The sequence below is a fragment of the Podarcis erhardii genome, assembly GCF_964252035.2.
Source record: "Podarcis erhardii genome assembly, chromosome: 17".
Lineage (NCBI taxonomy): Eukaryota > Metazoa > Chordata > Lepidosauria > Squamata > Lacertidae > Podarcis > Podarcis erhardii.
In genome coordinates this window covers 28,830,114-28,848,742 of record NC_138515.1, presented here as the reverse complement: position 1 = coordinate 28,848,742, position 18,629 = coordinate 28,830,114, and the positions used below count along the sequence as shown (strand labels likewise).

The window sequence follows — 18,629 nt, the reverse complement described above, 5'->3', positions numbered from 1 at the left end:
CAGGTTCAGGAGCAGTTTGCAGGCGCCTTAAAGCCCCGTTGCTGAGCAACAAGAAACGCGAGGAGGGCTTGGGTGGTTTTCCCTCAAGCCCTTCTCGTCCTCGGCTATTAGAAACGGGACTCCAGAAGTGCGAGCGTCGACCCGCTGAAAACAACGGAGGTTAGCTAACCGTGAGCGACCTCGCCGTTGATTTCAACGGGTCCCCCCGTCGAGTGCGAGGTTTCGCTGGGGCTGAGGGGCCAGCAGGAGACCCGCGGAGGGCGAGAGAGAGAAGCCGCAGGCGGGCGCCGAAGTGTGATATATGGGGAAACCGCGCGAAGCCGTTAGCCGACCCCCGCGAAGCAACCTGTCGGCCGGCCACTCACTTTCTCGCCTCCGCAGCCGCCGTCCCTTTTCCCCGCTCCCTTTTCCTCGCGTCCCGTCGGCTTCAAGCATCCCTCCGGCCTGCGCTTCGAATGCGAGCTTTTCAGGGCGCCGGCAACGCCGGCTGTCGCCACAGCGTGCCCGGCCTCGGTGCGCTGCTGCCGCGCCACCGCCACCATCGCGGCGGCCGGTGGGCGAATGGAGAGCGCCCGCTCCCGCAGCGGGCTTTATAAACTCCGCCCCCGCCACGTGCAGCGCGCGGTGCGAGGGAGGGGCGGAGCCAAGGGACGGAGGTTCTCGCGCTCCGAAATAACCGCTCTCCGACGCCCCGCCCCCCCCAAGCATATTTTATTTTATTTTTCGCCTCCGAGGCGTAGAGCCAACCCAAGGACGGTTGGTTTGCCCAGCCATAATAAACCCCAACCAAACTGAATAATGACATAAACAAGTGAGAAAACTTCACCACAAACACACACTGTTCAAGCAGATTGGAAATTCCCGAGATTAGTACAGTTCAAGGCAGCACCTCAGAAGCCGTCGGATATTCTAGGACCTAGTAGACAACACTTTCTGTCTTGTTTCGTTTTCAGTTCCATTATTTTAAAAGCTGCCCACCCCTCCCCATTCGTTCTTTCTCCCATTTCTTCCTCACAGATCTGTGGCTTGAAGGCTGTGCAATTGCAAAGTTCTTACGGAAGCTGAATTTCATGACAATTTGGAGACTGGTCAAAAAGAAGGGTAGAAAATAACACAACTAGACACACCGCTTTTCCTTGGTTTTGAGATGCGTGTTTCCAGGACCCACGCTGTGTTTTTTTATGTGCGTGATTGCATTTTGTAATCGCAAGTTGTACCTAACGCTGTATTTTAAATGGTTGCAAACTTGGGGTCTGGGTTAAAGGCGGATCTACACGGATCCTCATGGATCCTCCACTTTTTAAAAAATAACTCCAACAAATCCGCAACCTTGCAACCCGCCCTGGGACCTCAGGGTGAATAGCGGGTTATTTCTGCACCAGGTTTCCCATCCCTACAGGTTTTGTGGTAACAGCAGACAAAAGCTTACAAGTTCACTCCTTAACATCAGGTAAAGCTAGTGTAGACGCCTAGCTGAAACCCTGGAAAGTTGCTGGCAGTCAGTGCAGACAATACTGAGCTTAGGTGGACTAATGGTCTGACTTTGTCCTGTATAACGTCAGCTTCTGATTTTCCTATGTAATGGGTTGCCATATTTAAAAAAACCTACAAACCAGGACACCTCAAAAGTTGTTGAGCTTTTTATAGTAGAAGCGACATTTTTTTTTTAATTTTGGACCTTTTTTTTTTTTGCATTTTTGGCACAATTTAGCCCTCTTTGACGGAGATTTATCCGATAAATATTCCAGGATGCCATTTTCAGAGGCAAATTCCAGGACATGTCATGGAAAATCAGGACGTATGGCAGCCCTAGACTGTGTAAGGTCTATGCTGCCTCATTCCTTGATGCAGGCTAGAATTTCGGAATGCACAGACAAGTCAGGCCCAAGACTTACAGAGAATCCTGGAAGGAAGCACACCTGCAATAAACTTTTAAACAAATCTCTTCACTTACTCTAAGCCTCAGTCCAGGTTCTTCATTGAAAAAAGCCCAGGTTTCGGAGTACAATAGTGATGTGCAGAAACCAGCCGATGAAGCTATTTGTGGTATGGAGAGTTTTCAATGGCACGGTAGAAATATCCGAGGCGTAAATAAATGCCAATTTATTTATTTCATTTTAATGGCTTTTTACTTAGGATTCTAGATGCAGTCTTGCTGAGGAAAAGAAAGTTCCAGCTAACTAGCCAAATTTGCCACCTTTATAGAAAGTGTGCTGCAAGTTTGGTCAGGGTCACAGTGACTCTGCAGAAAGAAACCCACTTAGCAGCTGCAGGATTTTCTAGCTTCCAGGCCCTCTATTGCTTGGGGGGGGGGATAGGCTCTCTCAGCCCTGACTGGCTAAAGGGAAAATATACTCTCCTGTATCCAGGCTTGCTCTGTTTAAAAACTGATCTTTGGGAAAACACTGTCAAAAATGTATAAGATACTATTGGAGTGGAATACAAAGGACGAGGAGGTTAAAAGTGTTATGATAAGATGGGCTCAGGATCTGGGACATAACATTGATTTTGAGAGATGGGAAAAATTATGGACAAAAACAATTAAATTTACAGCATGTGTGGCTCTTAAACAGAACGTAATGAAAACGATGTACTGTTGGTACATCACACCAAACAAGCTTGCCAAAATGTATAAAAACCAGGATAAAACTTGCTGGAAATGTAGGGAGAAGGAGGGGAATTTCTTGCATATGTGGTGGACTTGCTCCAAGATTAAAGCCTTTTGGGATACTATATATAATGAATTGAAAAAGGTATTTAAGTATAATTTCAGCAAAAAAAACAAAGGCTTTCCTGTTGGGGTTAATTGAGGAAATTCAAGTGAAAGATGTAAATTTGTTCATGTATGCAACAACGGCTGCAAGAATACTCCTGGCCCAGAAATGGAAGCAGCAAGAACTCCCCACACTGGAAAATTGGCAAGTACAGATGGTCGAATATGTGAAGCTGGCGAAGCTGACAGGGAAGATTCGAAATCGCTGTGATGATTTGTTTCAAAAGGACTGGGGCAAATTTATACTCTATATGAAAGAAAATTGTAAACAGTTGAATATGTTTGTGGGTTTAAGTTGAAATGTTTGGTAATGGGAAATCAAGGAGCTGATTTACTTATAAGAAGGTGATTGTTAAAAGATTGATTTAAGGTAAAAAAGTGAATTTAGGAATGTGGAGAAATTGGTATGGAAGTCTGTTAGAGGGAAGGAAGGAGGTCAGTGCTTTATTTAAGCAATGTTTTAAGTCATGAATTACTATTATTTTTTCTTATTCTTTGATACTGAAATGTAATAAAATATGGAAAAGTTATATAATAAAATATAATAAAAAATATATTAAAAAACAACAACTGATCTTTGACCTGGGTCTGGGGTCCTCATTGGATGAAGGATCATGTTTCTGCCACCATGTGTTAGATGCAATTTGGTGGTGGGCTCTGTGGTGAATGCCGTTTGGTGGTTGCCCAGTTTTTTTAAAACTCTGCACATTTATGTTTCACAGGGTGTGAAAGAAGGGCTTTGCACCTTTATACAATATGCATGTGTGTTTGGGCCCAGGGTCTTTTGCCTCACCATCCCCACTACTGATTCCCTGTTGCTACTCAGCTTCAAAAAATTTTTTTAAAAAATGTCCCCCGATTCATTGAAAAAAATCTGGCGACCATAGGTTAATGACTTTTTGTCATTCTTCACAACTTCTATCCCAGGTGAGGCCCTGGCCTGGCATCTTCCCTTCAATACTCAAAATATTATCCAAATTCTACCATTTATTAATTCACCAACACTTGCCATGACGGGTGCCCTTGCACACCCAAACATGTAACGGGCCTGAACAAAAGCGAGAGCATAACATGTGTTGGGAAAGCAATGCTGGAAGTGTGTCCGCATGGGGATCCCTGCATGGGGAGCTGCTTATACAACATTGGTCCAAATTGCTCATTCCCCACGCCACCCCCGATGGATTATGGTAATTCATTTTATGTGGGTCCACACATACGAGCAGTAAAATTGGTAGAAAATTTTGATGGAGAGGCCGTATCCCCTGGGCCCACTGCTGATTATTATAAAAGGCATACTAATTTTTTAAAATAGTTATTCTATTACTTTTTTGGGGGGGGTGATGTGTTTGTTTCCTTACTTGCTGCTATTAGCCTTGCTTCACATGCTTTGCCTATGCTTAGGACAGGATCTGGTCCCATTGCCCTACATTTGATAGCTGAATTTTTATTGCTCTTATACACTGGAAACTTAGAATTATTTCACAACTTGATGGGCTGTAGGCAAATAGGAGTTATGGCACATACTTTGATTAGGAGCTTTTGAGAACTGAGGCAGCCTGTATCTGCAAACGTCTTGGCTACAGAAAAAAAATGGCATAATGTTGGGAGCTAACTTTGAAGGAGTGATTTATTACCAGCATTTCTAAAATTTTGTTCTGAGGTTGGGGAAAACATCCCAAGAGTTATGAAAGGGAGCCACCAGTTGCCAAGTGTTTCCATAGTTTCTGCTATTTTTATTTAATTAAATTTATATTACATTTTGTTTGCATACATGCATATACATTTTCCATCCGTAATTCAGGCTTAGCCTAAGAATAAGCAAATACATAAGAGAAAACAAAATTACATAACCACTTAATATATTTCCCACCACCCGTAATCCATATTTGTTGTGTTTAATTATCAAACCTTAAAAATTCTAAAATTTTATTTTACTTCCGTCTACTACTTCAATTTGAGTCAATTTTTCCTTTCCTTAACTGCCTTCTTTAAATGTTTCCACTTTCTTGGTATTAACTTTCTTGGTTATAATACCTGTTTTGTCTTTTTTAAAGCGTAATAAAGGTTTAATTTGCGAACAATGTTTTTCTAGATAGTTTTTATAACACTCCCATTCCTTAAGAAACTTTTGGCTTGTTCTATTCCTAATTGTTTCTGTCTTTTTAGCTAGCTGTATACAGGTATATTCAAATAACTTTACTTGCCATTCCTCCTTTTCCTTCTGCTGCAACTGGCCCACACTCAGCAGCCACTTTTTACCTCCTGCAAGTCACCTGACATCAGAAGATTAAACTTCAAAAGAAGGGTTATTGTTTAAGTGCTGGCTAATTGAAAGCAGCTGGGGTGGGGAGTGTTCACCAGGACCTGCCTTAATATAAAAGCCCTGCTGCCCTTTTCCTCCTAGAGCACAGTAAAACAGTGAGGAGCTGACTTTGCAGCAGCTTGGCCCTTGCCTACCCTGCTGTTTCAGCCAGCAAGTGTTTGTGTATTTTGTGCTACAATAGTTTGACCTGTGAAATAGCTGGTTGCAGGCAAGAGTGTTTGTGCTGCTTATAAAAAGGTAAAGGGACCCCTAACCATTAGGTCCAGTTGTGGCCGACTCTGGGGTTGCGGTGCTTATCTCGCTTTATTGGCTGAGGGAGCCGGCGTACAGCTTCTGGGTCATGTGGCCAGCATGACTAAGCCGCTTCTGGCGGACCAGAGCAGCGCATGGAAACGCTGTTTACCTTCCTGCTGGAGCGGTACCTATTTATCTACTTGCACTTTGAGGTGCTTTCGAACTGCTAGGTGGGCAGGAGCAGGGACCAAACAACGGGAGCTCACCCCATCGAGGGGATTCGAACTGCCGACCTTTTGATCGGCAAGTCCTAGGCTCTGTGGTTTAACCCACAGCACCACCTGCGTCCTGTGCTGCTTATAGCTGGTGCTAAACATTTTGTGAATCTTTGTACTTTTGTCCATTTACTGTATTTATTTCCCCTGATTTGAACTATAAAATGGTGGTTTTCTTGAGTCCAAAGGAGGGTACCCCTAAACAATTTTTTTTTAAAGCACTGCTTATAGCTATTATTTATTGAGAACTTAAAAATAGAAAGCGTAATGCTGGTGGTCAACAAAATAGGTTTAAAGACTGTCTCTAGGGCAAACCTATCTGCTTATGGTGTGAATGGTGGTGCATGAATGCTCCTGGGTGGGCAGGTAGCAGGGAGTGATTGAGATGCTGCCCCAATTCCAGTGGTGGTAGGCAGGGGAAGGCACAGCAGGAAGGCAGGGCTGACAACCATCTGGGGCAGAGACCTAGGTGTTTGACCTCTGTTCCTTGTTCTAGTCCTCTCACTTGACTGGATGTCACTGGTAGCATATCTACTAAGCCCTCTGGTCTGGTGGTGCTGTTGCTGAATGCCAGATCAGTCTGTAAAAAAACAATGTTCACCCACAACTTGATTGTGGATAAGATGATTTGGCTTGCATTACCAATACTTGGGTGAGTGAGCTGGGCGAGCATGTTCTTACCCAGCTGTGCCCACCTGGGTTTTCTGTACTGCACCAGATTAGACTGGGAGGCTGAGGTAGGGGTGCTGATATTGCCTATAAGAGCACCATCTCCTTGACTAGGAAGTTTCTTGATCTTGGGATGGGCTTAGAGGGTCTGTACCTGGTCAGAGAGAATGAGGATGCTGCTGGTCTACCAACTGCCCTGTTGCCTGGCAGCATCTCTGATCTGGCTGGCCATGGTAATCTCTGTGGTATTGTTGGAGGACCCTAAAACAAGAATTCCGGGTGACTTAAATATCCATGGGGAGGCTGCTGTCAGGCCAGCTTGAGACTTCATTGTCTCTATGACAACTGTAGGTCATTCTCAGATGGTCATTGGTCCAGCACCCCAGCATGGCACACCCTTGATGGAACTTGATGTGTTTTTAAATGCCATAGGGGACTTGGCAGTGGAGAAAACTGATGACCCCAGCAAAGCTCTGGTCTCACTATTAAATGGCAAGGTGAAATGGGTGGCCGACACAATTGTTCCTGGGCATCCTCTCTGGCATTTTGAAGCCAGAGACTTAGAATCATAGAATCATAGAGCTGGAAGAGACCACAAGGGCCATCGAGTCCAACCCTCTGCCAAGCAGGAAACACCATCAGAGCACTCCTGACATATGGTTGTCAAGCCTCTGTTTAAAGGCCTCCAAAGAAGGAGACTCCACCACACTCCTTGGCAGCAAATTCCACTGAGATACAAGTCTTGCTCTGAAGCTCACCAACTGGTAAGAACACATACCGTATTTTTTGCTCTATAAGACTCACTTTTTCCCTCCTAAAAAGTAAGGGGAAATTTGTGTGCATCTTATGGAGCGAATGCAGGCTGCGCAGCTATCCCAGAAGCCAGAACAGCAAGAGGGATTGCTGCTTTCACTGCACAGCGATCCCTCTTGCTGTTCTGGCTTCTGAGATTCAGAATATTTGTTTTCTTGCTTTCCTCCTCCAAAAACTAGGTGCGTCTTGTGGTCTGGTGCGTCTTATAGAGTGAAAAATACGGTATTTTCTGGGAATTGTATTTTTGTTAAAGATCCTGGGGGGATGACTACAGTTTCCAGCATTATTTTTCATGTGTGTGCATTTGACATATGGTGTATAGAGTCCTCCCCAGTGAGGAACCCCCAAAACAGTCTCCAGCAGACATGATTCTCCTCTGACTGTAGTTAGTTGCAAATGAAGATGCAGAATAGATTCAAAGAGCCAAGGAAAACCCACCTGTAAGTAGTATTTTTGTATATAGTTTTGACCATATATTGGTCCGCAGCTTCTAATGTCCTTTCGATGTCAGTCATTCTTGAAAGAAAGCCTTCATATTATGTTTGGGTATGTAATGGTGGGTTTGGAAAGCATACTGACCTTGGCTTACCTTATCCATTTAATTTGCAGTTTCTTTCTGGAGCAGAATTTGGATTCTGTACTTGGGAGGGTTTTTTTGTTTCTAAGAACATTTCAGCTCCCTTTCCCTGGCTTATCATGTAGTTGCAGTAGATGCATGATAGAATGAGGCCAAAAGGGGAAGAAAAAAAAGCAGTAGAAGCCAGAATCAGGATAAATGTTTCTTTCCTGACGTTGAAAACAGACTAGTTATTTTCTGAAATCAGATTAAGTCTGTTAGTTATCGAATGTAAATGCTTTTTGTATACCTGTATTGTTTTTCTCTCCCTGCTGTAATGCTAGGGATTATGAATACAATAGAAGGCACCACTTTCTCTGAATGCTTAGCCTCTACGTGTTAACCAAACATGTGCATAGTAGTGTATGCAAGTTGGCTCAGATCATGTGGTCCGTCATGACTGTACATAATGTTACGCACACATTCAAAGCATGGAGGTGGGCCAATTTCCCCCCTTACATCACTGGGTCAAGCTGTGACATGTCAGTCTGTGGGTGGGTACGCTTTTTATATCAGCCCAGATTCTGGTCCGTCCATCTCTTTTGTTACATGATCAACAATATTGTTTGGTAAAGTTCTAGCTGGACTGCAGTTCGGAGACTGTGTGTTTGAAAGTATCCCACATATAATTTCTATACAGCTTATATTAGGCAGGAGAACAAATAGAATTTCCTTTAGGTTTCAGGTAAAATGGCAGGAGGGTGTATGCATTTCAAGTGATGGAGGAGCAGACTAAGTGCCAAATGTTTCCATGGCTTTCTGCCATTCCTCTCAGCAGCCTCCTCCTGGCTGGTCCTTGTTTCCTAGCAAGGCTTCAAAACTGGAAATGGAGCTCAGCTATGAGAAAAATAGTCTGGGGGAAGGGGAGTTGAGGAGAAATAAGGACAGATCTATGTAATAATGGGTGAATGCAATTTCTGTCTACTTCTCCCAGGAGGCTGCTGTGACATTAATATGAGAAGGAACCACTAACTTTCCCAACCAATATGAATCTTTTTCCATATCCAACCAGTGTAACTTGGGATCACCCCACATGAAAGCTGTTCCCATGCTGCAGTAGTAATGTCTGAATTAGGCCTGTTACCCCTCCTTCCATAGGAGCTGGAGCATTTGACATCACAACTCAAAGGCTACAGATGGGCTACGGGTTAACTCAAACCTATGAATGTTGCATGAAGCCCTTCATTAATACTAGAAGATCAGTCTTGGAGATTTTTTTTGCTCATCAACAATTAACAATTGTTAACAACAATTTGGTATGACAAACAATTAACAATTATGAGTCTATAACCCCTTACGGTCAGTTACTTCCATCTTCTGCTGCAGTTCAGCATTGTTGACTTACATGACATTTACCAGTATGGTTTTGGATCGTGAATAGCAGGTTCTAATGTAACTGTACAGTGGTACCTTGGTTTACAACCATAATCCATTCCGGAGGTCCATTTGTAAACCAAAACAGGTTGTAACCCAAGGAGTGCTTTTGCCAATGGAGCCTCCGAAAAAAATTGGGTTGTAATCCCCCAAAATTGGGTTGTAATCCCAAAAAAAGGTTGCAAACCGGGACACGCACTTCCGGGTTTGACGCGTTTGTAATCCAAAACATATGCAAACCAAGGCGTATGCAAACCAAGGTACCACTGTACTTATGATTTCCTGAGAGCCAGTGTGGTGTAGTGGTTAAGAGCAGTAGACTCATAATCTGGTGAACCTGGTTCGCGTCTCCGCTCCTCCACATGCAGCTGCTGGGTGACCTTGGGCTAGTCACACTTCTTTGAAGTCTCTCAGCCCCACTCACCTCAGAGTGTTGTGGGGGAGGAAGGGAAAGGAGAATGTTAGCTGCTTTGAGACTCCTTAGGGTAGTGATAAAGCAGGATATCAAATCCAAACTTCTTTTTCTTTTTCCTACTCAGTTAAAAATCACTAGTTTAGAAGACCAACTGCACTTTTTTCTTCATAAGCCACTAAGCTTCTGAGGAGTGGTGCTTCCAGTTTACTGGGGTATTATCGCTAAAATAAAACATTCTGGCAGCTCTTTGGAATAATCAAATGGATACAAAGAAGCAGGCTTTTAGGCTGAGATCCTCTCTTCTCATAGTTAAGATACACTGTGCAAGCATTTGAGCTAAATATATAGCAACATCAGGGATATGTATACTTCTACAAATTTCAGTGAAGCTGATATATTCAATATTAGCTTAAAAACAGAATAAATGTGTAAGACTACACAAGTAAGCAATTTATTGTAAGACAGAACAAACAGTGGCAAACAACATGTAAATTCAGTTGATTATGGGGCAAATAGACTTGTCAAACTGACAAATATATATATATATATATCTATGTATGAATATTCCTCCAAAAAGCAGCTCAGTATTTTTAAAAAAATTATTCTAGCAAAAAATTTAGGAAATCCGGTATGACAAAGATGTTTGCAAGGAAGAGCAGGGGCAATGGAGGCATGACACACTTTGCCTTTTTTTTTTAGTGATGAGTTTTCTTCCTTTGGGTACCTATCCAGGCACCTCATGAGGAGACATCACCTTTCATAGAGTAAGGAATGTAGTGTGTTTTTTTACATACGATGCAGAATGTGTTGCTTTATTTTTGGACGGTACTAGTTGAAGACAACAGGTGGGGAGAAATGTATCTTTGAATGCTCCCCTGTATTAGTAAATAAAAAATATATATTTTTTACAAAGGTAACTTCCTACATGTAGCATACAGCATGCCTTTCTCCTTGGCAAGACAAGTTACCAGGGAGGTTTTTTTTTTTTTTACATGAGGTAGCATTAAAAAAAAAAAGCAACTTACCTTTTACCTCCTGTCTGAAATGGTACAGTGCAGAATTTAGTCTACATTACGGATGGCATATACTACTGTACTTTTAGAGGTGTTTTAAGTATTTCTGAAATTAACTTGATGCCATTATATTTGCACCAGGGTTTGGACATTACCTCCTCTCTTTCCCCCTCACACAATTTAGGGATATTACTTCTCTGCCTCTTTGCTGAATCCACAATGCTTTGTGCTACCTACCCCACCCCCTTAATTACACTTGGAAACAGAGTTATTTGTACAATAGTATGTCCAATTGATGGTCATTTAAACTTGGAGTCCAGAGTGGGTTAAAATTGGAATTGGGGGCAGGTTTTATTCCAGAGCCGTAAGAGTTGTTTGGTTTTTAACGTGTTGCGATCTCCCTTATAGTATTTGAGATTTGAGTATTTGAGCAATTCTATTCATTTTATTTAAAAAGTAGTAAGTACACTGCTGGCAGACAAGGAATATTCCCATCTCTTCAAAGTGTAGGTGAACTGTAAATGAACAGAACTACAGTATTTTGATCTGCCAGGATTCTATAAATTGTAGAGCCTATATAACGATCACCAACAGGCCAATTCACGTCATCAGGCAATTCCCATAATTGTGTAAAATAAGATCATGTGGGAAACAGAATTATGCTCCCCCCTTCATAGATGTTTGAACACCACTACAGGTATGTGCAGCTTTTCACATAAATGGATATAGAGCAGCATTAAAGCACGTTGTTTGATGTGAAAATTAAGCTTTGCTCCATTTTTGCCTTCATTAAACCTCTAGAGACATGATTTTATTATTCATTAAACTCTCAACCTCTGAAAACTTTGGTTTGATTCACTTTTATCATCATTCCGCTTCTACTTGCAGGCACATTTTAAGATGTACACTTTATACGTACATCTAAAAATGTTACACGTGATTGCAGCAAATAAACATGTTATACAGGTACACTAGGCAAAGAGCCATGGTTGGTTTCAACTTCCTTTCAAGCGTTTATTCAGTCATATTTGACTATAATGTATGAAACAGCTTTATGGTTCATAATAAGCAGGATGATCAGAGCCAAAGGTTAGTGTTCTAGAATATATATGATCCGGCCTCAGTATAAGTGTTTTTTAAGAAGAAACTGTCTTACTCTTCTGGAATGATTGTGTGAATAAGAACATCTAATGTGACTTCCCCTGCCCACCCCCCTGAAAATACATAAGCAGGCTGAATATTCACCGGATTCAAACAGAGATGCAGGGATAAGCAGTCAACATGAAGAGGCTATTGCCTGGGTCAAATACAAATCCATTTATAGGAGAAATGGGAGAGCTGCTTTTTGAAGAATCATCTGAAAACCCAATAAAAAGTACACACATATAAAACACCAGATTGTCAATGGTACTGTGAAACAATTCAAGTTTAAATCATGGTTGTTTTTTACTTTTACGAACGGATGAGACACATTTCAACTTCAAGCTTTGTTTTCTCCCCAGCATGTCAGCAGTTAGCATCCACAAAAGCACCATTAGATATGGAAGAGTTAGCACCACATAGTTTCAGGACCTAACTGCCCACATGCATTGCTGACAAACTTGGAACATGGAAATCTGTGTGGTACTTAGTACAGTCTTATTATAAACAATACAAGGCAATTTATGATTATTCATACAGTACAATACAGTCACTGATCAATGAACCTTTGAGTACAGTACATGACAAGTCACATCTGAACACCCTGTTAATACTAGAGTATGCTGAAGATTTTAGAAGCAAATCTTGAGTGTAACACAGGGAGTTTGCTGATAGGCTTACTTAGTCTGAATTTCAGGGTCGGGTATTTACATGGCCTCAAAAACCAAACATTGTACGGGTAGCTGGAATCAATGGCAAATGATTCAACTTTTAAGAAAATTCAAAGTGATATGAACTATTAAGTAGTTTAAACTTAGAGCTCTAGGTACTCATTTTTAATCTAAGCTTCACTTCATCTTGTGTGTTTACCTTTAACAGTCCGATGTGAAGAAATTCTATAGAATAATTAGAGAAATGCCTGGAAGCAGTAATCAGTCTATGAATAAACTTACAGCAGACCACGGGATAGTTTAAGATTTGGGTGCTACCACGCTTTTAGCCCTGTACCCTGACAGAGCTAAAAACTGCTAACAGGGTGGAAATCTTTAGAATACTCCCTTTTTACAAATCATCTCCCTGCACATAGCAGTGGCCTTGGAATGTAACAAGAGCCATAATGATTCTACCCCATTGACTATCATCACTAAGCCTCCTAGTTACATATTCTCCATACAAAGTTTTGACTCCATGCTCCCTTTGATCCCAGGAACAACACATGTCTTCTGATCTTGGACATTTTTTTTTAACTCTGTGCCTGCCATTGGTTTTGTACACATCTCTGCCATCCATTATGGCCATTTATATCTCATTTGATATGCCTGTTTTTCACTGCTAAAACCCTGCCACCACCTAAACACCCTTATCTCCTGTCTTCCCTTTAACATGGATTTTGAAGCCTATCTCCTCTGTAAGATTTAAAGCAACTTGACGATTTCACTCATCACCTCTGTAAGATTTAAAGCAACTTGATTACTATTTCAATCTCACCTTGCCTTTTTGAATCCCTCTTCCTCTGAAGAGAGCCCCATAGTATCCATGTACATTTGGTTGTGATCTTTGTTTTCTGACTCCTGGCTGCTTAGTTTTGAGCTTGATGCTTTACAGCACATATTGCTCTATAGATAAGCCTTACTTTCCCGCTTCACATCTGATCCTGGTTTGCTGACATCTCTCAGCAAAAATTCAGTGTCTCCTCAATCCCAGCCTAGTTAAAAAGCAGAGCTTTTTAATTACTTGAAGAACTTCATGCATTAATGTTTATCACATTGATTAAAATGATGACCATATATATGGATTTGAATAGGTAATCGGAGCTCTCTCACCCTACATAATCCTTCAATGGGAGTGGATCACACATTCAAGCTGTGTGTCGTCATGTGCTGACTAGCTGAGAGTTCACCCACATACAGTGGTGCCCCGCAAGACGGAAAACCCGCTAGACGAAAGGGTTTTCCGTTTTGGAGGCGCTTCGCTAAACGAATTTCTTTATGGGGTTGCTTCGCAAGACAAAAAAATCTTGCGAGTTCCCGCGGGTTTTGTCCGCTCCCCCCCCCTTTTCCTAAGCCGCTAAGCCGCTTATCAGCTGTTCCGCTGATAAGCCACTTAACAGCTGATCGCTAAAAGCCGCTAGACCGCTAATAGCGCTAATCCGCTAAGCTGTCAATGGGCTTGCTTCGCAAGACGAAAAAACCGCTAGACGAAGAGAATCGCGGAACGGATTCTTTTCGTCTTGCGAGGCACCACTGTATTCAGAAAATGCATGCAGTATAGTCCTGCTAGGACTGTGCTACTTCAGAAGACAAGGGACCACAAGACTTAAAGCTTCTCCATATTACAAACTCCTGTTCAGAAAAATCAGCATATCAGAAAAAGGCTGTATTAGAACCATTTTTCTCTGTCATGCTAGCTTTCTAGAGCCACGCAGATTTTCTTTAAATGTGAGAGAATATTCAGCTTTGCTCTGAAATGTGTCATTCAGTGCATGTGTGTGTGTGTGTTTATCTATCCTAAGGCTTGTTTTGATTGCAGCACAGCCAAAATAATTTGTATTCCTTCCTCTTCAAGCATCTCTCACTAAGACCCTTTACCTGTCCGTACTCAACACTTTGCTCTGGGAAAAATATACCCTCCTTCGATAAGCAGTGGCTCGTATTCAATATATCCATGTACTTGAATGCCTCCCTTTTCATTTTTGTAAGTACCTCAAGTGAACGGGACCCCGAGTCTTAATTCTTTCACGCAAACAAGAAGCGATAGCAAAATACGGAATTTAATTGTTAGCCTGTTACTGTGTCCTGCTTGAGAGGCCTCTTCACAAGAGTACATTCTTCCTCATTTTCTGATGTTCTGCAATGCTTGTAATGAAATTAAGCAAATTTACTGTGACACCTATATGTGGTGCTGTCTCAGGATAGATTTGCATATGCCCTTAATACTCAATTCCACTTTTCTTTTCTTTGCTCCCCAGTCCATGCATATAGACATACAAGCAAAGTGGTCATTTCTGGCCATTTCTGGTTGGCATGATCTCTCTCTGGGTTTTGCAGTATACAGTACATCCCTTTCAAATCTGTACTTGCTTGATGGCAAGTGTGGGGATGCCACATTCAAAAACTTTAAATGTTATCCTGTTAAAGGCATATGTGATTGCATCCTCAGCTAGGTGTTTAGGAGCTCAAACAAATTATCCCCAAGGTCTACTCTTTAATGGCCAACACTTATCTTTTAGAAAAGAGATCATGTAAAGAGACCCTGAACTTACCGTATTTTTTGCACCATAACACTCCCTTTTTTCCTCCTAGAAAGTAAGGGGAAATGTCTGTGCGTGTTATCGAGGGAATGCCTACGGGTGGCATGCCTACGGATTTTCCTCCTCTAAAAACTACTTGCGTGTTATGGTCGGGTGCATGTTATAGAGCGAAAAATACAGTAAGTTGCTTTAAAAACATTTCTGGAACTGTGTAAGGTAACAGTATAAGTCAATAGATAGAGAGGGTTTTGCACTTAAGATGATGTCTGCAGAGACCAGTCTTGTACATCAAGAAAAGCAAAAACCCTGAAATATACATGCAGGCATGATTACATGTTCCACACCTATGCCATTTTGTACCTCTAGTATAGTGAGAACAGGGCACATAGGAAAAAAAGTGCTAAGTTACAGTACATTTGCTTTTTAAATATATGTTAACAATAGAACAGCAAAACAGATTGTTTGAAAACAGAGTCAGTATCGTACAGTAAGTTCACATTTAATTCTTTACCATGTCTACAATTGTAACACATGCATTTTATTTCCATTATTTTTATTCCATTAGGACCAACATCCTTCAGAACAGTGATCTACCTTTAAAACAAATTTTCTAAGGAAATATTAAGCATCACATAAATTTAAGAAAATTCTTTTAAATTAGCATTACATGTACTCGTTTACATTTACAATTTTTCATGCCATGACTTTAACACACCTTTTGGTTAAGAATATCCTACTGAAGAATAGTACCATTGGGGAAGAATACACACACAGAGTAAACCGCTACCTGCTATGCACATGATTTTGAGTAACTTGACTGTTGTAATGCCATATTCTGATTATAGGTGCAGCTGCAAAATTACCGTTACACTTACGGAGGAATACTAAGATGATAATTAAAATGACTACACATGCTGTTGAAAAGAAAAACAAACCTACCACCCACTAAGGTTAAACACTGCCTGTGTGCCGTTACAATGTTTTTATCTTTTTTAAAAAAGCAGCTCATTATTCCTTAGAAATATTTTTACATGAACATTTTATCTTCAGGCTAAGAAAAGAACATTGGGAAAGTAGATGTCTAGTTGAAGCGGACCACCAATTTTATAGTTTCTCTTCCCCTAAATCTGTATAAGTATATATATATATATATATATATATATATATATTTACCTTGCAAACCGTTTAGCCTACTGTAGACACGATCCACAAAACTAGCCTGGCAAATTTGTCTGGATTAAAACTACAATGGGTGGGATCCAAAGAGGTCCATACATGCACCTTTCTAGATGCAACCTCAGGCACAATATTGAGTGCAGATCTGCATAGGCCCCCCAACTCTGGGAATAACTTTGTAAGGGAGCTGTAGCAGGCTGGCGGGACCGGGGGTTAGGGGAGCAATCCCATGCATTGGTTCTTTGAATCCTACCCTTTATATCTAATGCTTCAGCTATCTGTGGGTCATATTGTAATATTTTATTGTATATTAGCTTAGAAAGGGGGACATTGCTAGAGTTTTAGTACATTTTACACAATTTTCCATTTGACTATAGAAGCTCTTTCACATAATTTTAATCACAACTAGCAAAGGGACTAAATATACTGACTATTCTAGTTAAATATATTTAGGTTAGGTCAGTGTAAAGAGTGACATTCTTATAATATAATGCTCTGAATTTGGAATAGATCATTACATTTTAAGAGTTGATTAGACAGATATCACTGATGTGGCAGAATCAACATGACTGATATAGTCACTATATTGTAATAAAATCACATGGGTTCCTAAAACTCATTCAGGATTATTACTGATATGAAAGTGGACTGTGCAAAATTCAATTAATTTATTAGTCGAGACTGGTAACACATCGCAGGGCACTTTAAGAATAAGGTCCCAATCAAGCTCTGTGTGTTCCTAATCAATATGCCTTGTGTTTGGACCTTTCTCATCCTTGAACAAACAATGGGTTCTGCTGACACTAATCATTTTATTAGAGCTGCATTTCTGGTTCTTCATGAGGAGAGAGTAGCGGGAACTGTATGTGCAGTCTCAACATCTGGACGCCACCATAAATAGTGCACTTAACAACTGTTTGTGTATAGTTTCTAATCCTCAGAGGCTAGCTTCAGTAATTGCATTGTGCCAGCTGAATGAGGGCACATGAGAACATTAAAGAGTATGAATATTTTGGGCTCTTTAGAAAGAATCTCCCTAGCATTTATCGAGTGATATCTAGAAAACAGTTGTATTCAGAAGAAAAAAATATCTGCACAAAATGGTTCAATTTTTTGTAAGCTGCCCAGGCCTTAAAAGTTAATTTATTTCCAAGTTCTTAAGGTATTTAGCAACATGAAGTAAACCTGGAACAGCACATTTAAGGGTTTCATATAATGTAGAGCTAGCACGTTTGTTGATGGTAAGGATATAAATTAGACAATGCATATTTTTTTTTAGGTCAGTTTCTTCTATAATTAGAACAAAGACCCTGCTGTTTTTATTTGTAACCAACAGAAATTTAATGATTGTGTAGAAGCTTCCACCCAACCTTAGTAAACTTTCTGTAAGCTAAGAGCATCCCACAAATGAAATAGCATAACTAGTGACAGTTTCTTCTAATGCACTGTAGTTCTACCTTGCTGGGGAAAAAATTGTTTTACGGTCGAAAATACAATACAGTATAAGTCAAACTAATTTACAGAAACAGTACATATTTTTTTCCTAACTGCTTAAGCAATGCTTATGCACAGTGAAGTATAGCTGTGAGTGACTCTTGCCTATCCAAGGTAATTCCCCATGCTAAAAACTTCCACTACCAAACGTTATGTCTACAGAACTCTACATTTAAAACCACATTAATTACTTCATACTCTGTCAATATAATGCAAAGTTTAAAACACAAGCTCTTGTGCTGTTCTTACTTACGGTATTTAAAAAGTTTTGATGTTTTTGAAAGCCTTTGCTCCTTTGGGTGTACATATGCACATTTTTTGGGTTGGCTTTTTAAATCAGTTTTGTCTAGATGTCAGCAATTTGGGACGGTTCCATTTATAGTTACAACATATAGTCTGGATCTCATCCCCCTTTTCAGCAGTTTATAATTTTTTAAAACATAAAATAAAAGTTAGGCACCAGGCAGTGGCCACATTCATGAAAATCTATTTTCATACAGCCATTACCCTTTGTTAAACATACACCCTGTAAAGACTACACAAATATGGGGGCAAAAAAAATTTGAAACTCAGTGCTACTAGTATTTATAAAAGTGCGGTGCTCCATATAGTAAGAAGAAAAGTGACTACAAGTACTTAAAGTGCTAGCTTTGATCATGGTTTGGGTTAGTATCCCAAACCTAATTATACTGTCACATTACTTAAGAGAGTAAAGTAAGAGCGGAGAGCACAGGTGCTGCACATGCCATGGCAAATGTGCTCCACATTACAATTTGCTATGTTTAAAGAAATATGCAGTGCTATTGTCCAGGCTGCTACTATGTACAAACAACTTACACTGTATAATAGCTTTACATTATAATACAAGTCCATAGACTTAATCGGCAGAAGACAATTTGAAAAGCAAAAGTACCAATACTTCTTACGCGTCTTCCAGAACAAGTAATTCTGAAGTGTCTGCTACCTGAAACCAGAAGCCTATTTGAAGTCTCCCTGAAGAGCCTGCCAAACATTAGCATGAGGCAAAGCTTGGCTAACCATGTGTACTCAGACATAAGTCCTAC

The 18,629-nt window shown here is 40.8% G+C and overlaps 1 protein-coding gene and 2 long non-coding RNA genes across 3 annotated transcripts in view; 1 reads left to right on the top strand and 2 right to left on the bottom strand.

Moving 5' to 3' along the window:
• Positions 1 to 546, bottom strand: part of TEX15 (testis expressed 15, meiosis and synapsis associated) — a 30,733-nt gene extending 30,187 nt beyond the window's left edge. The window contains exon 1 of the mRNA XM_081844685.1: positions 366 to 546. Coding sequence (XP_081700811.1) covers positions 366 to 542 — 177 coding nt within the window. The 5' untranslated portion in view covers positions 543 to 546. The remainder of the gene's footprint in view (positions 1 to 365) is intronic.
• A 9,375-nt stretch (positions 547 to 9,921) lies between these two features.
• On the bottom strand, positions 9,922 to 13,231 carry LOC309331932. The gene is made up of 2 exons (XR_014152021.1): positions 13,091 to 13,231; positions 9,922 to 13,049 (listed from the first exon to the last, which is right to left on the bottom strand). It is a non-coding gene; the product is annotated as an uncharacterized lncRNA (long non-coding RNA).
• On the top strand, positions 11,438 to 15,215 carry LOC309331931. The gene is made up of 4 exons (XR_014152020.1): positions 11,438 to 11,562; positions 11,608 to 13,557; positions 13,899 to 14,908; positions 15,080 to 15,215. It is a non-coding gene; the product is annotated as an uncharacterized lncRNA (long non-coding RNA).
• Positions 15,216 to 18,629: the final 3,414 nt, after the last annotated feature.